A 23925-nucleotide genomic window follows, 5' to 3' on the forward strand; every position below is an offset into this window, starting at 1 on the left:
ATTTTGTACAGAGATGTTTGTCAAATTTCTGCTGAATGACAACATTTATTTTCAAGTGGAGTATTTCGTACATCAAACACATTGCTTGAATTCGAAAATGGACCTTCGTCCGGACGAGGTGGCCGAGTGGTTAAGGCGATGGACTGCTAATCCATTGTGCTCTGCACGCGTGGGTTCGAATCCCATCCTCGTCGTATCATCTTTGGTACTCTTTTTGGTTGTTTAATCTGTCCCTATGTTAAGTTTTAAGAGTTCGTGATTGGATTTCGTATTATCATGTGGCAATCAAATTGCCCTTGATAGTCACTGGGTTGGCCGAGTGGTTAAGCCGTTGGACTTAAGTTCCAATGGACAGTTGTCCGCGTGGGTTCGAACAGCACACCAAGTAAAATGTTGTTATTTTCGTTGCATGTTCTGCATGAGTGCTATCGATCTGATGTGTGCTCGAGTGGAAAAGACTGACGAAATTGTACATTTGTATTTCATTTTGTACAGAGATGTTTGTCAAATTTCTGCTGAATGACAACATTTATTTTCAAGTGGAGTATTTCGTACATCAAACACACTGCTTTAATTGGAAAATTGGCCTTCGTCGGGTCAAAGTTGCCGAGTGTTAAGGCGATGGACTGCTAATCCATTGTGCTCTGCACGCGTGGGTTCGAGTCCCATCCTCGTCGTATCATCTTTGGTACTTTTTTTGGTTGTTTAATCTGGCCCTATGTTAAGTTTTAAGAGTTCGTGATTGGATTTCGTATTATCATTTGACAATCAAATTGCCCTTGATAGTCACTGGGTTGGCCGAGTGGTTAAGGGGTTGACTTAAGTTCCAATGGACAGTTGTCCGCGTGGGTTCGAACCCCACACCCAGTAAATTGTTGTTATTTTTGTTGCATGTTCTGCATGAGTGCTATCGATCTGATGTGTGCTGGAGTGGAAAACTGACGAAATTGTACATTTGTATTTCATTTTGTACTGAGATGTTTGTCAAATTTCTGCTGAATGACAAGATTTATTTGCAAGTGGAGTATTTCGTACATCAAACACACTGCTTTAATTGGAAAATTGGCCTTCGTCTGGACGAGGTGGCCGAGTGGTTAAGGCGATGGACTGCTAATCCATTGTGCTCTGCACGCGTGGGTTCGAATCCCATCCTCGTCGTGTCATCTTTGGTACTCTTTTTGGTTGTTAAATGTTGCACTATGTTAAGTTTTGAGAATTCGTGATTGGATTTCGTATTATCATTGGGCAATCAAATTGCCCCAGATCGTCACTGGGTTGGCCGAGTGGTTAAGGCGTTGGACTTAAGTTCCAATGGACAGTTGTCCGCGTGGGTTCGAACCCCACACCCAGTAAAATGTTGTTATTTTCGTTGCATATTCTGCACCACTGCTATCGATCTGATGTGTGCTCGAGTGGAAAAGACTGACGAAATTGTACATTTGTATTTCATTTTGTACTGAGATGTTTGTCAAACTTCTGCTGAATGACAAGATTTATTGGTAAGTGGAGTATTTCGTACATCAAACACATTGCTTTAATTCGAAAATTGGCCTTCGTCGGGTCAAATTTGCCGAGTGTTAAGGCGATGCACTGCTAATCCATTGCGCTCTGCACGCGTGGGTTCGAGTCCCATCCTCGTCGTATCATCTTTGGTACTCTTTTTGGTTGTTTAATCTGGCCCTATGTTAAGTTTTAAGAGTTCGTGATTGGATTTCGTATTATCATTTGACAAACAAATTTCCCTTGATAGTCACTGGGTTGGCCGAGTGGTTAAGGCGTTGGACTTAAGTTCCAATGGACAGTTGTCCGCGTGCTTTCGAACCCCACACCAAGTAAATTGTTGTTATTTTTGTTGCATTTTCTGCATGAGTGCTATCGATCTGATGTGTGCTCGAGTGGAAAAGAGTGACGAAATTGTACATTTGTATTTCATTTTGTACTGAGATGTTTGTCAAACTTCTGTTTAATGACAAGATTTATTTGTAAGTGGAGTATTTGGTACATCAAACACATTGCTTAATTCGAAAATGGACCTCCGTCCGGACGAGGTGGCCGAGTGGTTAAGGCGATGGACTGCTAATCCATTGGGCTCTGCACGCGTGGGTTCGAATCCCATCCTCGTCGTATCATCTTTGGTACTCTTTTGGTTGTTTAATCTGGCCCTATGTTAAGTTTTAAGAGTTCGTGATTGGATTTCGTATTATCATGTGGTAATCAAATTGCCCTTGATCGTCACTGGGTTGGCCGAGTGGTTAAGGCGTTGGACTTAAGTTCCAATGGACAGTTGTCCGCGTGGTTTCGAACCCCACACCAAGTAAATTGTTGTTATTTTCGTAGCATATTCTGCACCACTGCTATCGATCTGATGTGTGCTCGAGTGGAAAAGACTGACGAAATTGTACATTTATCTTACATTTTGTACAGAGATGTTTGTCAAATTTCTGCTGAATGACAACATTTATTTTCAAGTGGAGTATTTCGTACATCAAACACATTGCTTTAATTCGAAAATGGACCTTCGTCCGGACGAGGTGGCCGAGTGGTTAAGGCGATGGACTGCTAATCCATTGTGCTCTGCACGCGTGGGTTCGAATCCCATCCTCGTCGTATCATCTTTGGTACTCTTTTTGGTTGTTTAATCTGGCCCTATGTTAAGTTTTGAGAATTCGTGATTGGATTTCGTATTATCATTGGGCAATCAAATTGCCCTTAATCGTCACTGGGTTGGCCGAGTGGTTAAGGCGTTGGACTTAAGTTCCAATGGACAGTTGTCCGCGTGGGTTCGAACCCCACACCCAGTAAAATGTTGTTATTTTCGTTGCATATTCTGCACCACTGCTATTGATCTGATGTGTGCTCGAGTGGAAAAGACTGACGAAATTGTATGTTTGTATTTCATTTTGTACTGAGATGTTTGTCAAACTTCTGCTGAATGACAACATTTATTTTCAAGTGGAGTATTTCGTACATCAAACACATTGCTTTAATTCGAAAATGGACCTTCGTCCGAACGAGGTGGCCGAGTGGTTAAGGCGATGGACTGCTAATCCATTGTGCTCTGCACGCGTGGGTTCGAATCCCATCCTCGTCGTATCATCTTTGGTACTCTTTTTGGTTGTTTAATCTGGCCCTATGTTAAGTTTTAAGAGTTCGTGATTGGATTTCGTATTATAATTTGACAATCAAATTGCCCTTGATAGTCACTGGGTTGGCCGAGTGGTTAAGGCGTTGGACTTAAGTTCCAATGGACAGTTGTCCGCGTGGGTTCGAACCCCACACCAAGTAAACTGTTGTTATTTTCGTTGCATATTCTGCACGACTGCTATCGATCTGATGTGTGCTCGAGTGGAAAAGACTGACGAAATTGTACATTTGTATTTCATTTTGTACAGAGATGTTTGTCAAATTTCTGCTGAATGACAACATTTATTTTCAAGCGGAGTATTTCGTACATCAAACACACTGCTTTAATTGGAAAATTGGTCTTCGTCTGGACGAGGTGGCCGAGTGGTTAAGGCGATGGACTGCTAATCCTTTGTGCTCTGCACGCGTGGGTTCGAATCCCATCCTCGTCGTATCATCTTTGGCACTTTTTTGGTTGTTTAATTCTTGCCCTATGTTAAGTTTTGAGAATTCGTGATTGGATTTCGTATTATCATTAGGCCATCAAATTGCCCTTGATCGTCACTGGGTTGGCCGAGTGGTTAAGGCGTTGGACTTATCTTCCGATGGACAGTTGTCCGCGTGGGTTCGAACCCCACACCCAGTAAATTGTCCTTATTTCCGTTGCATATTCTGCACGACTGCTATCGATCTGATGTGTGCTCGAGTGGAAAAGAGTGACGAAATTGTACATTTGTATTTCATTATGTACTGAGATGTTTGTCAAATTTCTGCTTAATGACAAGATTTATTTTCAAGTGGAGTATTTCCTACATCAAACACACTGCTTGAATTGGAAAATTGGCCTTCGTCTGGACGAGGTGGCCGAGTGGTTAAGGCGATGGACTGCTAATCCATTGTGCTCTGCACGCGTGGGTTCGAATCCCATCCTCGTCGTATCAACTTTGGTACTCTTTTTGGTTGTTTAATCTGGCCCTATGTTAAGTTTTAAGAGTTCGTGATTGGATTTCGTATTATCATGTGGTAATCAAATTGCCCTTGATCGTCACTGGGTTGGCCGAGTGGTTAAGGCGTTGGACTTAAGTTCCAATGGACAGTTGTCCGCGTAGGTTCGAACCCCACACCCAGTAAAATGTTGTTATTTTCGTTGCATATTCTGCACACTGTAAATCAGGGGTCGTTTTTGGGGTGGTATTTCGATACCCCAAGGATGGAAATTTCACAAAGGATGGATTTTTCCATCATTTTAGTTTTTCTTGGTTCGAAATCCATCCTTGAGGGTGAGAAATACCATGGTTCCGAGAAGGGAGTTTTCAAATTTTTCCATCATTCCGTATTGCTAAGTACTACGTGGGAAAAAACACGTTTGAGGGTGGAAGTAAAATGTTCGAAATGACCGCCTTTGAGATCCGGATTTTATTTTTGCACCTCTACCACAAACGTTTAGCATTTTAGTTTTTCTTTTCCTAGTTACAAAATCCATTTGTTCGAAATGTGGTTTATTAGGTTTAACAGCGGATATACAACGTAAAAATATAGTTTCTAAGGTAGATCGTTAAATGTATGCACGTAATTTGTACAGACTTGTAACTAAGTAAAAAACTATGGACGTTAAGTTAAAAAAAAACGGCGACAGTGTCGCGGCCATCAAAGCTTTACACGCATTCAGTAATTTGCCGCCAATTACTGTGCCTCCCGTCGCGCACTGTGACAGACGCCTCCCACTGCGCATCGTGACATATTCCAGCCTTGCTTTAACGTTCACATTTTTTTCTTTTTTAACGGCGCGCATATTGAAACTTTGGACGATATCAGTTCTGATTGGCTGATACTATCCACTGACACATTGAATGAAGTTTTAGAACATTATGACGTAATAATGTCTTATTCAGCATGAGAACAAATTGTGAAGCTGATGTTTTATCAAAAATGGTAAAATGGCGGTTGTCTTGATTGAAGGTAGATGGTAGGATAATGGAGTTAGGACAGTTGGCCATGACTTTAAAGCACAGGAATATTTGCTGGAAAAGGTACATAGGTTAATCTGAATTGTAGCATTCGAATTTTGTCTAGGTGCTGTGTGTGTTTTAAATGTAACACGTTTCTAGTTTTAAATTCAAATTTTAAATTGGTTTTCATTGTCAAGAACGTCAATGGACATTCCTTGTCCTTTGCCCGGCTGCCAAGTTAAAGCTAAAAAAAGGCTGTTGCTGCATCACCTAAGACATGAACATGTTAGTTATCAAATGTACACATGTAAGCTGGAACCTTGTCACCACAGTTACTCCAGTATTCGAAGTTATGAGAAACATTTGCAAAGAGACCATTCAGATGAATTATGTGTGTGGTATGCTCAAAGTCAAAGTTGTAGCAATGGTGATGATAATTTTGAAAATGAAGATCATGAGGACATGTCTGCTTCTTCTCATGTCTTTGACTCTGATATGGCTGAGTGTGTTGATTCTGCACCCGGTTATAAACAAATTTTAGTCAAACATTGTTTAAAGTTAAAAGAAAAATATGTTTTGTCACATGCAACATATTTGAACATAATGGATGACACAATAGGGTTGTTTACTTCCATCCAGGGTGATATTCTGTCTTCTCTGGAGAGCAAAATTAAAGATGAACATATAGATCTTAATGACATACCCACTCTTCAGAGAGACTTTTTAATAAACATCTGGAGTGATTTGCGAAATCCAGAGGTATTTGCTCGTCATTGCAATGACCTTGGAATGGTACAACCCAAAACAATTTATTTGAGTGATTACTCTTCATTTCAATATGTGCCAATACTTGATACACTAAAGCATTTCTTTTCCCATCGTGATGTCTGGATGGCCATGGCAGAAAACAATGTTGCAGAGAAAACAGGAATTTCGGACATCACTGGAGGTAAATATTTTCAAGAACATGCTTATTTTCAGGGAAATAGGGCTTTAATCAGACTTCATCTTTATTTTGATGAGTTGGAAGTGTGTAACCCTTTGGGTTCTTCCAAATCAAAAAACAAGCTAGCATGCTTTTATTTTAATGTGGGGAACATTGGTCCAAGACATCGTTCAAGTTTGAAAAATATATTTGTAGCTTTGGTGGTAAAGGCGGAAACTATCAAAAAACATTGTTTAAATGAAATTTTAGCACCACTTATCAAAGACATTCAAACATTCCAAACAGAAGGCATTGTAGTTCAAAATCATGTCAGGATGACAGGAGATAATCACATTTTTGGATCAGTTGCCACCATCTCAGCTGACAACCTTGGTGCACACCAACTTGGTGGCCTACGTATGTGCTTTAGCAGTGGCCGTATATGCAGATTTTGTATGTGCATGTATAGTGATATTAAAAACAAGTGTAAAGAAGCAGATTTTGTGTTGCGGACTCCTGCTGTTCATAGTATGCATGTTAAAGCAGTGGCTCAAGATGGATCACTTACAGCTTCCTATGGGGTTGCAAGAGACTGTGTGTTTAATGTATTACCAGGCTTTTCAACTGTGACTGCTTTTCCACCTGACCTTATGCATGATTGCTTAGAAGGAGTTGTTCCGAAGTTCCTCCAGTCCATATTTAGATATTTGCACATTGAGGGAATCTGTTCTATTGCCTTGATAAACGAAAGGTTAAAAAAGTTCAAGTTTGGAAAAACTGAACAGAGAAATAAGCCACGACCTCTTCCAGGAAATGTTGTTCTGTCCTCTGGTAAAGTTTCACTTTCAGCAAGCGAAACCCTGTGTTTATTCAGAGTTTTACCTTTTGTTATTGGAGATATTGTCCCTACATGTGATGAGGCCTGGAGATTGTATGTTCTGATGTCAAATATTATGGAGATCATTTTGGCGCCATCACTCCATGCTGATGTTCTTGACAAATTAAAGATTTTAATTGAGGAATTTTATTCCAAGTTTACCAAGTTCGCTCCTGATTTGATAAAACCAAAGCTTCATTTTCTTTTGCATTATCCTCGACTTATACAGATGTATGGGCCATTAAGGCACCTGTGGTGCATGCGTTTCGAATCATTTCATAGGAAAATAAAGTCCATAGCACGGAATTGCCAAAATTTTAAAAATATTTGTTTGACTGTCACAAAACGTATTCAGGCTTTAAAGTGTTATGAACAGTGCAACGAAAGTTGTTTAACTGATGATTTTGCAAGCTTTATAAGCAAACCAACGAAAATGAATCTATTGCCTCGTGAAGTTGAAGAGTATTTGCAGTGTGACATGGGAATCGATGCTGATGCAAATCTTCTCCTTGTATCGCAACTTGTTGAAAATGGTGTGACATATGGTGTCGATGACATTTTTCTCTTAAATTTTTTTGATGACAAGCCAATGTTTGTAAAAATTGTTGACATTGTTATGTCAGGATGTAAAATATTTATTTATGGTAACTTGTTGAAATCATTGTATTTTGATTCACACTTTTGTAGTTATGTAATAGATATTACTTACGAACTTATAACGTTTAGGCCTGGGTCAGAAGTCTGTCATCTTCCACATGAAATGTACAGTTGTAATAGCAGTGATATGATTAGACTCCACCATAAAATTTGTGTTTAAATTTGTAATACTTGTTACAGGTTTATGTACAGAGAAAAAATGAGTTGCATTTATCTCGTAACTTTTAATGATTCAAAAAAAGTAGTGCACTGTGAAAAGTGCGACCTTTATGATAAAGTGGCAGCAGAATTTAACATTACAAAGTCAATGAAACTCTGTCAATGGAATAGTGACTTTGATGAATGGATTGATGTGGGGAATCTGGAAAATCTGCCAAACAAAACAAAGTTAACTGTTAAACTCACAGGTAACCAGACCTAAGATTGTTGAAAGTAGTCCTGCTAAATGTGCATTATATATGTATATGAATATATATATATGCGTTTGTTTTTCAGAGGAATCACACTGCAGTACCATCACCAGTGGAACTCATACAGAACCACATTTTCCAATTGAAAGTATGTTATGTAGTTTTTTATTTTATTTTTAAATGGTGCACATAAGTTATTATTTTTGTCTTCAAATAGTTACGATTAACTTGCAAAATAACTATGGTTTTAATGTAGGTGCATCAAGTTCAAGTTCAGTGACTACTGTGCCACTTGATTCAGATGAAGATGAAGATTCCCAAACTGCAGAAGACATGACCAGTTTAGCTAATTCCCACAACACTGACCCATGGATTCCTCCTCTTATAAGAAGTAAGTATTGATTATGCAGTTTTATTGTAACAACAATAGAAACAGTGCAATGTTTTATTTTTAGCAGAGCCAAAGGCTTTAATATCCAGCAGAGTTCGGAGCAATAAAAACTGGATGGTTGATTACAATTTGTCAAAAGTTCCAGTGCATGTTTTGCTAGGCATTGAGGCTTGCAAGGAAGACATTGTTAATATCACTTCTTCAACCAGAAGGGGAATAAACCAATGGCTTTTTAATGACCTCAGTTCACATGCATTGTAAGTAATAAAAAAAGCATAGTACGTGTTTATTGTTCCCATAAACATGAATTTACTTAGGTACCCATCATCAGCAGAGTATAACACAGTGGTGATGGCATTCCTGAGGAAATTTCCCTTTTTAGCAGACAAAAACAATAAAAACCCAATGGTATGTATATACTTGCAAAGTATTACAAGGCTTTTTTTTATCCTGCTTTTTTGTCCCATTTTCCTTATATATCCTTTGTTTTAAATTTAAACATACTGTGCATGAGACCAATTTTATTGCAGTTGCAAACAACAAAAATCAAGTTGCCAGATGAACTTTTAATCCATCAAATACTGCTAATTTCAGGGAACTTGGCTAGAAGGTATAAGACAAAAATTTCGGGATGCAAGACGGTCCATGGCTCATGTGCCGGAAGTTATGGCAATGAAAAAAAAATATGGAACTAAAACCCAGCGGCCACCATTAGTAGAGACAGAAATAACTCCAGCAAAACGCATTCGAATTATGACACAGGTTTGTGTAGATGTAAAAAAATTAGAGAGCAAGTTATGATAACATGTTATTGTTTGCAGAATATTGCTGAAGATGAGCATAGCATTGCTGCTTATGTCAAAGAAATGATGAAGGAGTGCAAGAAAAATGTGAAAAACATGGACCTCATCAAAGATCGGATGCAAAGAACATTTGTATATCGACAAGAAGAAGCTAAAAATGGTTCTCTAACAATCACCGACATAATTGAAAAATATCCAGCTTACCAGTTTCCTGCTGTGGTGAGTAATACACTCTTCTGTACTTTTTAAACAATTTAGTAGTAAACAAAAAACATGGGAAAGTGTTGCATGTAGCTTGGAATAAACAACTAAATAAAAGGGTAGTTTAGCCTGCATTATTCTAGTTTGTTGATGGTAGAACTTTAATTTTAGATATTCGACGAAGCAAAAAGATTGTTCAAAGTAGACCTCCAAGAAGAATTAAAAAATGCCAGTCATTCCATCTTGCCAAAATTAAAGAAGATGTTGGAGCCAAAACTGAAATCAGTGCCAGAAGCATTGCTTCATATTTTGAAAGAAAATGGTATGTAGAGCCTTTGAATTAATTAATCTATGATGTAGGGATAACATTGTAACTTTGTAGTAGATAGTATAAACTTAATATTGCTTTTGTTTGAAGTTACGTTTTTATTTCAGAAGTGCTGTGTTGCATTCCATTGCTTTTTACCAACAAGTTGGATATGTTCATTCAATATTCTGACCAGGTATGATAATTTTTTTGTGTCTTTATTGCATTTGGTTTAGAAGTTTGGAACTATTTTTCTTCGTAAGTATAGGCCAAGCATATATACCGGTAACCTTTTGCTGCCAGGCATAAGATCAAGTTTGTAAAGCTGTTCTGGCAAATGACGTCATTTGCCAGAACAGCTCTATCAACTTGATAGGCCAAGCAAGTTTAAAAAGAGTAGAGTAAAACTGTCAACAAAAAAGCGCATAGTCGGCGGCGAGCTTTGATCGCTTGACAGAGGGCAGGGAGGGGTTCACTCATGCTCAGCGGCTCACCGCTGCCCTTTCATAATTCCTACACTGCGTTGCACTTATATTACATTAGTTATTTACTTTTTTAGGAGAACTCAGATGTAACAACGCCTTATCCATGTATCTTGGCAACTGAACATGCCGACCCTGCTGTATACGTGCAAAAACGTTGGCTATGCAATTGCTCAACGTTTGGCGAAGCTTTAATTGTGTTAATCACGTCATATTGGATATTCGATGTGAGGTTTCCGAAGGCCCTTACGTGCACGCTGCAGCTTCTATCGTTCGTTCTCAAAATATCGGAAACTATTCAAAACCCAACAGTGCAAAAAATTATTAATTCGCTTTAAGATTGAGCCAAATTACTTGTTCTTTAATGTTTCATGTTTCTTTTCTGCATGATCTTCAAGCGTTAATAAATGTAAAGGGACATTAATATGTCGTGTGTATTATGTAACCATGGTACACACCATGGTTCGTCAGGCATGGATGGGCATTCCCACCAATAAACTTGAAAAACGTTTAGGATGGAAAATACCATCATAAATTTTTCCATCCTCAGGGATGTGAAACTCCATGGTAGGATGGAAAATTCCATCCAATTGTGGACCACCCTAGGGGTAAGCAAATTCCACCCTCTGGGTGGGATCCCGATTTACAGTGCACCACTGCTATCGATCTGATGTGTGCTCGAGTGGAAAAGACTGACGAAATTGTACATTTATCTTACAGTTTGTACAGAGATGTTTGTCAAATTTCTGCTGAATGACAACATTTATTTTCAAGTGGAGTATTTCGTACATCAAACACATTGCTTTAATTCGAAAATGGACCTTCGTCCGGACGAGGTGGCCGAGTGGTTAAGGCGATGGACTGCTAATCCATTGTGCTCTGCACGCGTGGGTTCGAATCCCATCCTCGTCGTATTATCTTTGGTACTCTTTTTGGTTGTTTAATCTTGCACTATGTTAAGTTTTGAGAATTCGTGATTGGATTTCGTATTATCATTGGGCAATCAAATTGCCCTTAATCGTCACTGGGTTGGCCGAGTGGTTAAGGCGTTGGACTTAAGTTCCAATGGACAGTTGTCCGCGTGGGTTCGAACCCCACACCCAGTAAAATGTTGTTATTTTCGTTGCATATTCTGCACCACTGCTATTGATCTGATGTGTGCTCGAGTGGAAAAGACTGACGAAATTGTACATTTGTATTTCATTTTGTACTGAGATGTTTGTCAAACTTCTGCTGAATGACAAGATTTATTTGTAAGTGGAGTATTTCGTACATCAAACACATTGCTTTAATTGGAAAATTGGCCATCGTCGGGTCAAAGTTGCCGAGTGTTAAGGCGATGCACTGCTAATCCATTGCGCTCTGCACGCGTGGGTTCGAGTCCCATCCTCGTCGTATCATCTTTGGTACTCTTTTTGGTTGTTTAATCTGGCCCTATGTTAAGTTTTAAGAGTTCGTGATTGGATTTCGTATTATCATTTGACAATCAAATTGCCCTTGATAGTCACTGGGTTGGCCGAGTGGTTAAGGCGTTGGACTTAAGTTCCAATGGACAGTTGTCCGCGTGGGTTCGAACCCCACACCCAGTAAATTGTTGTTATTTTTGTTGCATATTCTGCACCACTGCTATCGATCTGATGTGTGCTCGAGTGGAAAAGACTGACGAAATTGTACATTTGTATTTCATTTTGTACTGAGATGTTTGTCAAACTTCTGCTGAATGACAAGATTTATTTGTAAGTGGAGTATTTCGTACATCAAACAAATTGCTTTAATTGGAAAATTGGCCTTCGTCTGGACGAGGTGGCCGAGTGGTTAAGGCGATGGACTGCTAATCCATTGTGCTCTGCACGCGTGGGTTCGAATCCCATCCTCGTCGTGTCATCTTTGGTACTCTTTTTGGTTGTTAAATCTTGCACTATGTTAAGTTTTGAGAATTCGTGATTGGATTTCGTATTATCATTGGGCCATCAAATTGCCCTTAATCGTCACTGGGTTGGCCGAGTGGTTAAGGTGTTGGACTTAAGTTCCAATGGACAGTTGTCTGCCTGCGTTCGAAACCCACACCCAGTAAAATGTTGTTATTTTCGTTGCATATTCTGCACCACTGCTATCGATCTGATGTGTGCTCGAGTGGAAAAGACTGACGAAATTGTACATTTGTATTTCATTTTGTACTGAGATGTTTGTCAAACTTCTGCTGAATGACAAGATTTATTTGTAAGTGGAGTATTTCGTACATCAAACACATTGCTTTAATTGGAAAATTGGCCTTCGTCGGGTCAAAGCTGCCGAGTGTTAAGGCGATGCACTGCTAATCCATTGTGCTCTGCACGCGTGGGTTCCAGTCCCATCCTCGTCGTATCATCTTTGGTACTCTTTTTGGTTGTTTAATCTGGCCCTATGTTAAGTTTTAAGAGTTCGTGATTGGATTTCGTATTATCATTTGACAATCAAATTGCCCTTGATAGTCACTGGGTTGGCCGAGTGGTTAAGGCGTTGGACTTAAGTTCCAATGGACAGTTGTCCGCGTGGGTTCGAACCCCACACCCAGTAAATTGTTGTTATTTTTGTTGCATGTTCTGCATGAGTGCTATCGATCTGATGTGTGCTCGAGTGGAAAACTGACGAAATTGTACATTTATCTTACATTTTGTACAGAGATGTTGGTCAAATTTCTGCTGAATGACAACATTTATTTTCAAGTGGAGTATTTCGTACATCAAACACACTGCTTTAATTGGAAAATTGGCCTTTGTCTGGACGAGGTTGCCGAGTGGTTAAGGCGATGGACTGCTAATCCATTGTGCTCTGCACGCGTGGGTTCGAATCCCATCAGCGTCGTATCATCTTTGGTACTTTTTTTGGTTGTTTAATTCTTGCCCTATGTTAAGTTTTGAGAATTCGTGATTGGATTTCGTATTATCATTAGGCCATCAAATTGCCCTTGATCGTCACTGGGTTGGCCGAGTGGTTAAGGCGTTGGACTTATGTTCCAATGGACAGTTGTCCGCCTGCGTTCGAACCCCACACCAAGTAAATTGTTGTTATTTTCGTTGCATATTCTGCACGACTGCTATCGATCTGATGTGTGCTCAAGTGGAAAAACTGACGAAATTGTACATTTGTATTTCATTTTGTACAGAGATGTTTGTCAAATTTCTGCTGAATGACAACATTTATTTGCAAGTGGAGTATTTCGTACATCAAACACATTGCTTTAATTGGAAAATTGGCCTTCGTCTGGACGAGGTGGCCGAGTGGTTAAGGCGATGGACTGCTAATCCATTGTGCTCTGCACGCGTGGGTTCGAATCCCATCCTCGTCGTGTCATCTTTGGTACTCTTTTTGGTTGTTAAATCTTGCACTATGTTAAGTTTTGAGAATTCGTGATTGGATTTCGTATTATCATTGGGCCATCAAATTGCCCTTAATCGTCACTGGGTTGGCCGAGTGGTTAAGGCGTTGGACTTAAGTTCCAATGGACAGTTGTCCGCGTGGGTTCGAACCCCACACCCAGTAAATTGTTGTTATTTTTGTTGCATGTTCTGCATGAGTGCTATCGATCTGATGTGTGCTCGAGTGGAAAAGACTGACGAAATTGTACATTTGTATTTCATTTTGTACTGAGATGTTTGTCAAACTTCTGCTGAATGACAAGATTTATTTGTAAGTGGAGTATTTCGTACATCAAACACATTGCTTTAATTGGAAAATTGGCCTTCGTCTGGACGAGGTGGCCGAGTGGTTAAGGCGATGAACTGCTAATCCATTGTGCTCTGCACGCGTGGGTTCGAATCCCATCCTCGTCGTGTCATCTTTGGTACTCTTTTTGGTTGTTAAATCTTGCACTATGTTAAGTTTTGAGAATTCGTGATTGGATTTCGTATTATCATTGGGCCATCAAATTGCCCTTAATCGTCACTGGGTTGGCCGAGTGGTTAAGGTGTTGGACTTAAGTTCCAATGGACATTTGTCTGCCTGCGTTCGAACCCCACACCGAGTAAAATGTTGTTATTTTCGTTGCATATTCTCCACCACTGCTATCGATCTGATGTGTGCTCGAGTGGAAAAGACTGACGAAATTGTACATTTGTATTTCATTTTGTACTGAGATGTTTGTCAAACTTCTGCTGAATGACAAGATTTATTTGTAAGTGGAGTATTTCGTACATCAAACACATTGCTTTAATTGGAAAATTGGCCTTCGTCGGGTCAAAGTTGCCGAGTGTTAAGGCGATGCACTGCTAATCCATTGCGCTCTGCACGCGTGGGTTCCAGTCCCATCCTCGTCGTATCATCTTTGGTACTCTTTTTGGTTGTTTAATCTGGCCCTATGTTAAGTTTTAAGAGTTCGTGATTGGATTTCGTATTATCATTTGACAATCAAATTGCCCTTGATAGTCACTGGATTGGCCGAGTGGTTAAGGCGTTGGACTTAAGTTCCAATGGACAGTTGTCCGCGTGGGTTCGAACCCCACACCCAGTAAATTGTTGTTATTTTTGTTGCATGTTCTGCATGAGTGCTATCGATCTGATGTGTGCTCGAGTGGAAAACTGACGAAATTGTACATTTATCTTACATTTTGTACAGAGATGTTTCTCAAATTTCTGCTGAATGACAACATTTATTTTCAAGTGGAGTATTTCGTACATCAAACACACTGCTTTAATTGGAAAATTGGCCTTCGTCTGGACGAGGTGGCCGAGTGGTTAAAGCGATGGACTGCTAATCCATTGTGCTCTGCACGCGTGGGTTCGAATCCCATCCTCGTCCTGTCATCTTTGGTACTCTTTTTGGTTGTTAAATCTTGCACTATGTTAAGTTTTGAGAATTCGTGATTGGATTTCGTATTATCATTGGGCAATCAAATTGCCCTTAATCGTCACTGGGTTGGCCGAGTGGTTAAGGCGTTGGACTTAAGTTCCAATGGACAGTTGTCCGCGTGGGTTCGAACCCCACACCCAGTAAAATGTTGTTGTTTTCGTTGCATATTCTGCACCACTGCTATCGATCTGATGTGTGCTCGAGTGGAAAAGACTGACGAAATTGTACATTTGTATTTCATTTTGTACTGAGATGTTTGTCAAACTTCTGCTTAATGACAAGATTTATTTGCAAGTGGAGTATTTCGTACATCAAACACATTGCTTTAATTGGAAAATTGGCCTTCGTCGGGTCAAAGTTGCCGAGTGTTAAGGCGATGCACTGCTAATCCATTGCGCTCTGCACGCGTGGGTTCGAGTCCCATCCTCGTCGTATCATCTTTGGTACTCTTTTTGGTTGTTTAATCTGGCCCTATGTTAAGTTTTAAGAGTTCGTGATTGGATTTCGTATTATCATTTGACAATCAAATTGCCCTTGATAGTCACTGGGTTGGCCGAGTGGTTAAGGCGTTTGACTTAAGTTCCAATGGACAGTTGTCCGCGTGGGTTCGAACCCCACACCCAGTAAATTGTTGTTATTTTTGTTGCATGTTCTGCATGAGTGCTATCGATCTGATGTGTGCTCGAGTGGAAAACTGACGAAATTGTACATTTATCTTACATTTTGTACAGAGATGTTTGTCAAATTTCTCCTGAATGACAAGATTTATTTTCAAGTGGAGTATTTCGTACATCAAACACACTGCTTTAATTGGAAAATTGGCCTTAGTCTGGACGAGGTGGCCGAGTGGTTAAGGCGATGGACTGCTAATCCATTGTGCTCTGCACGCGTGGGTTCGAATCCCATCCGCGTCGTATCATCTTTGGCACTTTTTTTGGTTGTTTAACTCTTGCCCTATGTTAAGTTTTGAGAATTCGTGATTGGATTTCGTATTATCATTAGGCCATCAAATTGCCCTTGATCGTCACTGGGTTGGCCGAGTGGTTAAGGCGTTGGACTTATGTTCCAATGGACAGTTGTCCGCCTGCGTTCGAACCCCACACCAAGTAAATTGTTGTTATTTTCGTTGCATATTCTGCACGACTGCTATCGATCTGATGTGTGCTCAAGTGGAAAAACTGACGAAATTGTACATTTGTATTTCATTTTGTACAGAGATGTTTGTCAAATTTCTGCTGAATGACAACATTTATTTGCAAGTGGAGTATTTCGTACATCAAACACATTGCTTTAATTGGAAAATTGGCCTTCGTCTGGACGAGGTGGCCGAGTGGTTAAGGCGATGGACTGCTAATCCATTGTGCTCTGCACGCGTGGGTTCGAATCCCATCCTCGTCGTGTCATCTTTGGTACTCTTTTTGGTTGTTAAATCTTGCACTATGTTAAGTTTTGAGAATTCGTGATTGGATTTCGTATTATCATTGGGCCATCAAATTGCCCTTAATCGTCACTGGGTTGGCCGAGTGGTTAAGGCGTTGGACTTAAGTTCCAATGGACAGTTGTCCGCGTGGGTTCGAACCCCACACCCAGTAAATTGTTGTTATTTTTGTTGCATGTTCTGCATGAGTGCTATCGATCTGATGTGTGCTCGAGTGGAAAAGACTGACGAAATTGTACATTTGTATTTCATTTTGTACTGAGATGTTTGTCAAACTTCTGCTGAATGACAAGATTTATTTGTAAGTGGAGTATTTCGTACATCAAACACATTGCTTTAATTGGAAAATTGGCCTTCGTCTGGACGAGGTGGCCGAGTGGTTAAGGCGATGGACTGCTAATCCATTGTGCTCTGCACGCGTGGGTTCGAATCCCATCCTCGTCGTGTCATCTTTGGTACTCTTTTTGGTTGTTAAATCTTGCACTATGTTAAGTTTTGAGAATTCGTGATTGGATTTCGTATTATCATTGGGCCATCAAATTGCCCTTAATCGTCACTGGGTTGGCCGAGTGGTTAAGGTGTTGGACTTAAGTTCCAATGGACATTTGTCTGCATGCGTTCGAACCCCACACCGAGTAAAATGTTGTTATTTTCGTTGCATATTCTCCACCACTGCTATCGATCTGATGTGTGCTCGAGTGGAAAAGACTGACGAAATTGTACATTTGTATTTCATTTTGTACTGAGATGTTTGTCAAACTTCTGCTGAATGACAAGATTTATTTGTAAGTGGAGTATTTCGTACATCAAACACATTGCTTTAATTGGAAAATTGGCCTTCGTCGGGTCAAAGTTGCCGAGTGTTAAGGCGATGCACTGCTAATCCATTGCGCTCTGCACGCGTGGGTTCCAGTCCCATCCTCGTCGTATCATCTTTGGTACTCTTTTTGGTTGTTTAATCTGGCCCTATGTTAAGTTTTAAGAGTTCGTGATTGGATTTCGTATTATCATTTGACAATCAAATTGCCCTTGATAGTCACTGGATTGGCCGAGTGGTTAAGGCGTTGGACTTAAGTTCCAATGGACAGTTGTCCGCGTGGGTTCGAACCCCACACCCAGTAAATTGTTGTTATTTTTGTTGCATGTTCTGCATGAGTGCTATCGATCTGATGTGTGCTCGAGTGGAAAACTGACGAAATTGTACATTTATCTTACATTTTGTACAGAGATGTTTCTCAAATTTCTGCTGAATGACAACATTTATTTTCAAGTGGAGTATTTCGTACATCAAACACACTGCTTTAATTGGAAAATTGGCCTTCGTCTGGACGAGGTGGCCGAGTGGTTAAAGCGATGGACTGCTAATCCATTGTGCTCTGCACGCGTGGGTTCGAATCCCATCCTCGTCCTGTCATCTTTGGTACTCTTTTTGGTTGTTAAATCTTGCACTATGTTAAGTTTTGAGAATTCGTGATTGGATTTCGTATTATCATTGGGCAATCAAATTGCCCTTAATCGTCACTGGGTTGGCCGAGTGGTTAAGGCGTTGGACTTAAGTTCCAATGGACAGTTGTCCGCGTGGGTTCGAACCCCACACCCAGTAAAATGTTGTTGTTTTCGTTGCATATTCTGCACCACTGCTATCGATCTGATGTGTGCTCGAGTGGAAAAGACTGACGAAATTGTACATTTGTATTTCATTTTGTACTGAGATGTTTGTCAAACTTCTGCTTAATGACAAGATTTATTTGCAAGTGGAGTATTTCGTACATCAAACACATTGCTTTAATTGGAAAATTGGCCTTCGTCGGGTCAAAGTTGCCGAGTGTTAAGGCGATGCACTGCTAATCCATTGCGCTCTGCACGCGTGGGTTCGAGTCCCATCCTCGTCGTATCATCTTTGGTACTCTTTTTGGTTGTTTAATCTGGCCCTATGTTAAGTTTTAAGAGTTCGTGATTGGATTTCGTATTATCATTTGACAATCAAATTGCCCTTGATAGTCACTGGGTTGGCCGAGTGGTTAAGGCGTTTGACTTAAGTTCCAATGGACAGTTGTCCGCGTGGGTTCGAACCCCACACCCAGTAAATTGTTGTTATTTTTGTTGCATGTTCTGCATGAGTGCTATCGATCTGATGTGTGCTCGAGTGGAAAACTGACGAAATTGTACATTTATCTTACATTTTGTACAGAGATGTTTGTCAAATTTCTCCTGAATGACAAGATTTATTTTCAAGTGGAGTATTTCGTACATCAAACACACTGCTTTAATTGGAAAATTGGCCTTAGTCTGGACGAGGTGGCCGAGTGGTTAAGGCGATGGACTGCTAATCCATTGTGCTCTGCACGCGTGGGTTCGAATCCCATCCGCGTCGTATCATCTTTGGCACTTTTTTTGGTTGTTTAACTCTTGCCCTATGTTAAGTTTTGAGAATTAGTGATTGGATTTCGTATTATCATTGGGCCATCAAATTGCCCTTGATCGTCACTGGGTTGGCCGAGTGGTTAAGGCGTTGGACTTATGTTCCAATGGACAGTTGTCCGCGTGGGTTCGAACCCCACACCAAGTAAACTGTTGTTATTTTCGTTGCATATTCTGCACGACTGCTATCGATCTGATGTGTGCTCGAGTGGAAAAACTGACGAAATTGTACATTTGTATTTCATTTTGTACTGAGATGTTTGTCAAATTTCTGCTGAATGACAACATTTATTTGCAAGTGGAGTATTTCGTACATCAAACACACTGCTTTAATTGGAAAATTGGCCTTCGTCTGGACGAGGTGGCCGAGTGGTTCCCAGTCGAACTTTATCCAAGGACTATCTCCGAATCATACATGATATACCAGAAATATATTGCGGTTATCACAGAAGTTCTCGTTTAACGAGTACGTACGATTTTCTGACATAATTCTGATATATAACTACGAATTTCTGCGATGTTTCAATGAATATTCACACACGAAAGGAACCGCTGTTTTCTTCTTTGATTTTTGCAACGTTTATGAAAAAAATTCTTAGATGCTTTTTGCGAAGCATTTTTTAGAATTATTGGTTAGATTTTTTTAATGAGACCACTTGTCGCGTTATAAGAAAGTTGGTGGAATTGTTGTAGGCTAAATAAGACCATTTGTCGCATAATATGAAAGTTGGTTGATTTTTTTTAAATCAGACCACTTGTCGCATAAAATGGAAGTTGTACAGTGAGACAGTATGATTTTCAAAAAGGTCATAAAACCATGTGACCCAAACGTTGATAACAACGACCCAGACAATCCAAGAGATTAAGGTTACTTGCGCTTCACCGCACAATGATGTCTGTAATCTCCAGCAGTATACGTCCTGTGTTCGACTTTTCTTTTGCAACATTTCCTTTCAAATTCTTTTGGCGACAATAACCAAGATATCGCATACGGCAATGACCCGCTGTTATCTCCCTTCCCGACCCCAAAACCAATCAGAGCGAGAGAAAGACTTCGCCCCGTTTGACCACAATGCAATTCGCTGCGACGGTTACAAAGCGTAAAAAGCGGTTTTCTCTAGGCGGCGTTAGTTTTTTTGAAATATTGCCCACACAGACGCGCAAGCGTTTTAGAGACGGATTTAAACTTAAGAGCGTTTTTAGCGCGAAATGTGAGTTAATTTTGGCTGCTATTTGCAGGAGGTGTATTTAGGTAAGAGTTGATAACTGAATTAAGAATGCCGCGTCCTACTAGCAAAAGAACATATTATAAATCATTTGATCAAATTTGTCGACAAGCCAAATGGAAAAGACGGAAAGCCTTGCTGATGAAAAATAGTAATTTAGCAGAAGAGAAGCAAGTTACTGAAGTTAGTAATATAGACAGTGATTCATCTGAGTCTGATACAACAAACTGTGGTTCAACAATCGAAAATTTTGGTGCATCTAAAGAAAGTTTATCTCAAGTTGAAAATCTGAATGTTGAGAACATCAAACCTATTTATTCATCAGACTCTTCAAATGAAGATAGACAAACTCCCCAATGTTCCACTGCTAAAAAGCCATGTGCTTTGGATGTTGTTGCCAACTGGGCTCAGCAAGAGGCAAGTGTACCTAAGGCAACAGTAACAAGGTTGTTACAAGGATTGCAGCAAATTCATAATGAGTTACCACGCACATACAAAGGACTATTTCCAAAACCGTATCTTAAGGCAGTACCATTGAATGATGGATTGTATATTCATTTCCCAAACTGGACAGAGTCTTTACAAGCTGCATTGTCACATTGTTATCAGAATACAACTGGTATTATCCCATTTTATTTAGTGATTAACATAGATGGTTTGCCTTTGTTTAGGCATTCTCCTGATTTTAAACTCTATCCTATTCTTGTGACTATTTTCAAACAAAAAATGCGACCCATCTGTGTTGGTATTTACTCAATAGAAAAATCTTCCAATAGAGAGCTGCCCCAAGCTAACATGTTTCTTGCACAATTCTTTGATGATTTGGAAGGAGAAAAAATACATAACCTGTCTGATGGGGCAAGAACTTTTGTTTTACAAAATCAAGGCATTTTTGTTTGTGATGCACCAGTGAGGTCGACGTTAAAAGTGATAAAAAGTCATTCTGGTTACAACAGTTGTGAGCGGTGCGAAGTAGTGGGAACTTATGATTCACTCTCTGGTCATGTGTGTTTGTGTGCTCTCTGGTCATGAAGCTTTTAAGGATCACAAAATTTATTCACTTCTTCGCAGTAAGTAATATTTACTTTATTTTAGACATGTACAAGCTTTTACGGATCAAAATAACCACCTAATTGACTTTGAATTTCTGCAGATGTTATTCAACTTACCGACTACAAGCACGAAAAGAACAAAACAATCGCTGACGACATCAAGATTGTTCTGGCAGGCGCAGCTGATTGGGACAATGGCCGGATGCAACGGCAAAAAGAAACCGACAGCGGAAGTGGTTCTTTAATAGAACCCATTGCATCATCCGATGAGGACGAGGCTTAGTGCAACTGAGCCTTATGGTCGCCCATAAATTACCTAATACAGACATAATGTGATCTTTCACAACTTTTTATTGCGCCATGTTTGTCATCGCCTAAATATTATGATGGGTTTTCATGCATTAAAATATGTTGTTTATTCGAGTGTGAAATTTGTGAAACAATAACGATACACGATAGGTTTATCATAGTTTAATGAAAGAAAATCACATATGTTGGTAGGGATTATGCGAGTATATTCTCAGAAAACCATGTTAGGTTTATCATATATTAACCCTAGAAAACCGCAGGTATATGTACGGATTATGCGAGTATATTCTCAGAAAATCATGTAAGAACTTCATGTTAGCATCATGTATGATCCGATGGAAACTTTCCGTGTAAAACAACCCTATATATCTATGATTGTCACCAGAAAATCGCACGTAACACAAACATGAACTTATATATTATATGTATGATTCGGGGATAATTTTCCGCCTGGGTTAAGGCGATGGACTGCTAATCCATTGTGCTCTGCACGCGTGGGTTCGAATCCCATCCTCGTCGTGTCATCTTTGGTACTCTTTTTGGTTGTTAAATGTTGCCCTATGTTAAGTTTTGAGAATTCGTGATTGGATTTCGTATTATCATTGGGCAATCAAATTGCCCTTAATCGTCACTGGGTTGGCCGAGTGGTTAAGGCGTTGGACTTAAGTTCCAATGGACAGTTGTCCGCGTGGGTTCGAACCCCACACCCAGTAAAATGTTGTTGTTTTCGTTGCATATTCTGCACCACTGCTATCGATCTGATGTGTGCTCGAGTGGAAAAGACTGACGAAATTGTACATTTGTATTTCATTTTGTACTGAGATGTTTGTCAAACTTCTGCTTAATGACCAGATTTATTTGTAAGTGGAGTATTTCGTACATCAAACACATTGCTTTAATTGGAAAATTGGCCTTCGTCGGGTCAAATTTGCCGAGCGTTAAGGCGATGCACTGCTAATCCATTGCGCTCTGCACGCGTGGGTTCGAGTCCCATCCTCGTCGTATCATCTTTGGTACTCTTTTTGGTTGTTTAATCTGGCCCTATGTTAAGTTTTAAGAGTTCGTGATTGGATTTCGTATTATCATTTGACAAACAAATTGCCCTTGATAGTCACTGGGTTGGCCGAGTGGTTAAGGCGTTGGACTTAAGTTCCAATGGACAGTTGTCCGCGTGGTTTCGAACCCCACACCAAGTAAATTGTTGTTATTTTTGTTGCATTTTCTGCATGAGTGCTATCGATCTGATGTGTGCTCGAGTGGAAAACTGACGAAATTGTACATTTATCTTACATTTTGTACAGAGATGTTTGTCAAATTTCTGCTGAATGACAACATTTATTTTCAAGTAGAGTATTTCGTACATCAAACACACTGCTTTAATTGGAAAATTGGCCTTCGTCTGGACGAGGTGGCCGAGTGGTTAAGACGATGGACTGCTAATCCATTGTGCTCTGCACGCGTGGGTTCGAATCCCATCCTCGTCGTATCATCTTTGGCACTTTTTTGGTTGTTTAATTCTTGCCCTATGTTAAGTTTTGAGAATTCGTGATTGGATTTCGTATGATCATTAGGCCATCAAATTGCCCTTGATCGTCACTGGGTTGGCCGAGTGGTTAAGGCGTTGGACTTAAGTTCCAATGGACAGTTGTCCGCGTGGGTTCGAACCCCACACCCAGTAAATTGTCCTTATTTCCGTTGCATATTCTGCACGACTGCTATCGATCTGATGTGTGCTCGAGTGGAAAAGAGTGACGAAATTGTACATTTGTATTTCATTTTGTACTGAGATGTTTGTCAAACTTCTGCTGAATGACAAGATTTATTTTCAAGTGGAGTATTTCGTACATCAAACACATTGCTTTAATTCGAAAATGGACCTCCGTCCGGACGAGGTGGCCGAGTGGTTAAGGCGATGGACTGCTAATCCATTGTGCTCTGCACGCGTGGGTTCGAATCCCATCCTCGTCGTATCATCTTTGGTACTCTTTTTGGTTGTTTAATCTGGCCCTACGTTAAGTTTTAAGAGTTCGTGATTGGATTTCGTATTATCAAGTGGTAATCAAATTGCCCTTGATCGTCACTGGGTTGGCCGAGTGGTTAAGGCGTTGGACTTAAGTTCCAATGGACAGTTGTCCGCGTAGGTTCGAACCCCACACCCAGTAAAATGTTGTTATTTTCGTAGCATATTCTGCACCACTGCTATCGATCTGATGTGTGCTCGAGTGGAAAAGACTGACGAAATTGTACATTTATCTTACATTTTGTACAGAGATGTTTGTCAAATTTCTGCTGAATGACAACATTTATTTTCAAGTGGAGTATTTCGTACATCAAACACATTGCTTTAATTCGAAAACGGACCTTCGTCCGGACGAGGTGGCCCAGTGGTTAAGGCGATGGACTGCTAATCCATTGTGCTCTGCACGCGTGGGTTCGAATCCCATCCTCGTCGTATCATCTTTGGTACTCTTTTTGGTTGTTTAATCTGGCCCTATGTTAAGATTTAAGAGTTCGTGATTGGATTTC

At 40.1% G+C, this 23925-nt stretch overlaps 3 protein-coding genes and 36 non-coding genes across 40 annotated transcripts; all 39 read left to right on the top strand.

Moving 5' to 3' along the window:
• Positions 1-112: 112 nt before the first annotated feature.
• Trnas-gcu (transfer RNA serine (anticodon GCU)) lies at positions 113-194 on the top strand. Its single transcript has one exon. It is a non-coding gene; the product is annotated as a tRNA-Ser (tRNA).
• An 882-nt stretch (positions 195-1076) lies between these two features.
• Trnas-gcu (transfer RNA serine (anticodon GCU)) lies at positions 1077-1158 on the top strand. Its single transcript has one exon. It is a non-coding gene; the product is annotated as a tRNA-Ser (tRNA).
• Positions 1159-1269: 111 nt separating this feature from the next.
• On the top strand, positions 1270-1352 carry Trnal-uaa (transfer RNA leucine (anticodon UAA)). The gene has a single exon. It is a non-coding gene; the product is annotated as a tRNA-Leu (tRNA).
• Positions 1353-2042: 690 nt separating this feature from the next.
• Trnas-gcu (transfer RNA serine (anticodon GCU)) lies at positions 2043-2124 on the top strand. The gene has a single exon. It is a non-coding gene; the product is annotated as a tRNA-Ser (tRNA).
• Positions 2125-2525: 401 nt separating this feature from the next.
• On the top strand, positions 2526-2607 carry Trnas-gcu (transfer RNA serine (anticodon GCU)). The gene has a single exon. It is a non-coding gene; the product is annotated as a tRNA-Ser (tRNA).
• A 111-nt stretch (positions 2608-2718) lies between these two features.
• Trnal-uaa (transfer RNA leucine (anticodon UAA)) lies at positions 2719-2801 on the top strand. Its single transcript has one exon. It is a non-coding gene; the product is annotated as a tRNA-Leu (tRNA).
• Positions 2802-3009: 208 nt separating this feature from the next.
• On the top strand, positions 3010-3091 carry Trnas-gcu (transfer RNA serine (anticodon GCU)). The gene has a single exon. It is a non-coding gene; the product is annotated as a tRNA-Ser (tRNA).
• A 111-nt stretch (positions 3092-3202) lies between these two features.
• On the top strand, positions 3203-3285 carry Trnal-uaa (transfer RNA leucine (anticodon UAA)). The gene has a single exon. It is a non-coding gene; the product is annotated as a tRNA-Leu (tRNA).
• A 208-nt stretch (positions 3286-3493) lies between these two features.
• Positions 3494-3575, top strand: Trnas-gcu (transfer RNA serine (anticodon GCU)). The gene has a single exon. It is a non-coding gene; the product is annotated as a tRNA-Ser (tRNA).
• Positions 3576-3686: 111 nt separating this feature from the next.
• Positions 3687-3769, top strand: Trnai-uau (transfer RNA isoleucine (anticodon UAU)). Its single transcript has one exon. It is a non-coding gene; the product is annotated as a tRNA-Ile (tRNA).
• Positions 3770-3977: 208 nt separating this feature from the next.
• Positions 3978-4059, top strand: Trnas-gcu (transfer RNA serine (anticodon GCU)). The gene has a single exon. It is a non-coding gene; the product is annotated as a tRNA-Ser (tRNA).
• Positions 4060-5675: 1616 nt separating this feature from the next.
• Positions 5676-7662, top strand: LOC145222704 (uncharacterized). The gene is made up of 3 exons (XM_080088884.1): positions 5676-6021; positions 6214-7500; positions 7601-7662. The coding sequence occupies exons 1-3, from the start codon at positions 5676-5678 to the stop codon at positions 7660-7662; spliced, it is 1695 nt and encodes a 564-aa protein (XP_079945010.1).
• Positions 5976-10549, top strand: LOC145224555 (sterile alpha motif domain-containing protein 3-like). Its single transcript, XM_080091088.1, has 11 exons — positions 5976-6021; positions 7712-7938; positions 8027-8089; positions 8198-8332; positions 8397-8589; positions 8650-8740; positions 8927-9094; positions 9154-9354; positions 9508-9658; positions 9772-9839; positions 10203-10549. Exons 2-11 carry the CDS (start codon positions 7716-7718, stop codon positions 10461-10463), a joined length of 1554 nt encoding a protein of 517 aa, XP_079947214.1. The 5' UTR covers positions 5976-6021; positions 7712-7715; the 3' UTR covers positions 10464-10549.
• Positions 10550-10955: 406 nt separating this feature from the next.
• Positions 10956-11037, top strand: Trnas-gcu (transfer RNA serine (anticodon GCU)). Its single transcript has one exon. It is a non-coding gene; the product is annotated as a tRNA-Ser (tRNA).
• A 111-nt stretch (positions 11038-11148) lies between these two features.
• Positions 11149-11231, top strand: Trnal-uaa (transfer RNA leucine (anticodon UAA)). Its single transcript has one exon. It is a non-coding gene; the product is annotated as a tRNA-Leu (tRNA).
• Positions 11232-11631: 400 nt separating this feature from the next.
• Positions 11632-11714, top strand: Trnal-uaa (transfer RNA leucine (anticodon UAA)). The gene has a single exon. It is a non-coding gene; the product is annotated as a tRNA-Leu (tRNA).
• Positions 11715-11922: 208 nt separating this feature from the next.
• On the top strand, positions 11923-12004 carry Trnas-gcu (transfer RNA serine (anticodon GCU)). Its single transcript has one exon. It is a non-coding gene; the product is annotated as a tRNA-Ser (tRNA).
• A 594-nt stretch (positions 12005-12598) lies between these two features.
• Positions 12599-12681, top strand: Trnal-uaa (transfer RNA leucine (anticodon UAA)). The gene has a single exon. It is a non-coding gene; the product is annotated as a tRNA-Leu (tRNA).
• A 400-nt stretch (positions 12682-13081) lies between these two features.
• Trnai-uau (transfer RNA isoleucine (anticodon UAU)) lies at positions 13082-13164 on the top strand. Its single transcript has one exon. It is a non-coding gene; the product is annotated as a tRNA-Ile (tRNA).
• A 207-nt stretch (positions 13165-13371) lies between these two features.
• On the top strand, positions 13372-13453 carry Trnas-gcu (transfer RNA serine (anticodon GCU)). Its single transcript has one exon. It is a non-coding gene; the product is annotated as a tRNA-Ser (tRNA).
• A 111-nt stretch (positions 13454-13564) lies between these two features.
• Trnal-uaa (transfer RNA leucine (anticodon UAA)) lies at positions 13565-13647 on the top strand. The gene has a single exon. It is a non-coding gene; the product is annotated as a tRNA-Leu (tRNA).
• Positions 13648-13855: 208 nt separating this feature from the next.
• Trnas-gcu (transfer RNA serine (anticodon GCU)) lies at positions 13856-13937 on the top strand. The gene has a single exon. It is a non-coding gene; the product is annotated as a tRNA-Ser (tRNA).
• An 883-nt stretch (positions 13938-14820) lies between these two features.
• Trnas-gcu (transfer RNA serine (anticodon GCU)) lies at positions 14821-14902 on the top strand. The gene has a single exon. It is a non-coding gene; the product is annotated as a tRNA-Ser (tRNA).
• A 111-nt stretch (positions 14903-15013) lies between these two features.
• Positions 15014-15096, top strand: Trnal-uaa (transfer RNA leucine (anticodon UAA)). The gene has a single exon. It is a non-coding gene; the product is annotated as a tRNA-Leu (tRNA).
• Positions 15097-15785: 689 nt separating this feature from the next.
• Positions 15786-15867, top strand: Trnas-gcu (transfer RNA serine (anticodon GCU)). Its single transcript has one exon. It is a non-coding gene; the product is annotated as a tRNA-Ser (tRNA).
• Positions 15868-15979: 112 nt separating this feature from the next.
• On the top strand, positions 15980-16062 carry Trnai-uau (transfer RNA isoleucine (anticodon UAU)). Its single transcript has one exon. It is a non-coding gene; the product is annotated as a tRNA-Ile (tRNA).
• Positions 16063-16269: 207 nt separating this feature from the next.
• Trnas-gcu (transfer RNA serine (anticodon GCU)) lies at positions 16270-16351 on the top strand. Its single transcript has one exon. It is a non-coding gene; the product is annotated as a tRNA-Ser (tRNA).
• A 111-nt stretch (positions 16352-16462) lies between these two features.
• Trnal-uaa (transfer RNA leucine (anticodon UAA)) lies at positions 16463-16545 on the top strand. The gene has a single exon. It is a non-coding gene; the product is annotated as a tRNA-Leu (tRNA).
• A 208-nt stretch (positions 16546-16753) lies between these two features.
• On the top strand, positions 16754-16835 carry Trnas-gcu (transfer RNA serine (anticodon GCU)). Its single transcript has one exon. It is a non-coding gene; the product is annotated as a tRNA-Ser (tRNA).
• An 883-nt stretch (positions 16836-17718) lies between these two features.
• On the top strand, positions 17719-17800 carry Trnas-gcu (transfer RNA serine (anticodon GCU)). The gene has a single exon. It is a non-coding gene; the product is annotated as a tRNA-Ser (tRNA).
• A 111-nt stretch (positions 17801-17911) lies between these two features.
• Trnal-uaa (transfer RNA leucine (anticodon UAA)) lies at positions 17912-17994 on the top strand. Its single transcript has one exon. It is a non-coding gene; the product is annotated as a tRNA-Leu (tRNA).
• Positions 17995-18683: 689 nt separating this feature from the next.
• Trnas-gcu (transfer RNA serine (anticodon GCU)) lies at positions 18684-18765 on the top strand. The gene has a single exon. It is a non-coding gene; the product is annotated as a tRNA-Ser (tRNA).
• Positions 18766-18877: 112 nt separating this feature from the next.
• On the top strand, positions 18878-18960 carry Trnai-uau (transfer RNA isoleucine (anticodon UAU)). Its single transcript has one exon. It is a non-coding gene; the product is annotated as a tRNA-Ile (tRNA).
• Positions 18961-19939: 979 nt separating this feature from the next.
• LOC145225287 (uncharacterized) lies at positions 19940-21508 on the top strand. 2 transcript variants are annotated; one of them, XR_013859847.1, is made up of 3 exons: positions 19940-20455; positions 20799-21108; positions 21192-21508. XR_013859847.1 is itself a non-coding variant. In XM_080091978.1 (2 exons), the coding sequence occupies exons 1-2, from the start codon at positions 21024-21026 to the stop codon at positions 21371-21373; spliced, it is 267 nt and encodes an 88-aa protein (XP_079948104.1). In that variant the 5' UTR covers positions 19952-21023; the 3' UTR covers positions 21374-21508. The 2 variants fall into 2 exon arrangements, 1 of the variants encoding a protein (XP_079948104.1); XM_080091978.1 differs by having other exon boundaries at positions 19952-21108.
• A 521-nt stretch (positions 21509-22029) lies between these two features.
• On the top strand, positions 22030-22112 carry Trnal-uaa (transfer RNA leucine (anticodon UAA)). Its single transcript has one exon. It is a non-coding gene; the product is annotated as a tRNA-Leu (tRNA).
• A 689-nt stretch (positions 22113-22801) lies between these two features.
• Positions 22802-22883, top strand: Trnas-gcu (transfer RNA serine (anticodon GCU)). The gene has a single exon. It is a non-coding gene; the product is annotated as a tRNA-Ser (tRNA).
• Positions 22884-22994: 111 nt separating this feature from the next.
• Trnal-uaa (transfer RNA leucine (anticodon UAA)) lies at positions 22995-23077 on the top strand. Its single transcript has one exon. It is a non-coding gene; the product is annotated as a tRNA-Leu (tRNA).
• Positions 23078-23285: 208 nt separating this feature from the next.
• Trnas-gcu (transfer RNA serine (anticodon GCU)) lies at positions 23286-23367 on the top strand. The gene has a single exon. It is a non-coding gene; the product is annotated as a tRNA-Ser (tRNA).
• Positions 23368-23769: 402 nt separating this feature from the next.
• Trnas-gcu (transfer RNA serine (anticodon GCU)) lies at positions 23770-23851 on the top strand. Its single transcript has one exon. It is a non-coding gene; the product is annotated as a tRNA-Ser (tRNA).
• Positions 23852-23925: the final 74 nt, after the last annotated feature.

Source organism: Phallusia mammillata, chromosome 4 (assembly GCF_965637545.1).
Source record: "Phallusia mammillata chromosome 4, kaPhaMamm4.hap1.1, whole genome shotgun sequence".
Classification (NCBI taxonomy): domain Eukaryota; kingdom Metazoa; phylum Chordata; class Ascidiacea; order Phlebobranchia; family Ascidiidae; genus Phallusia; species Phallusia mammillata.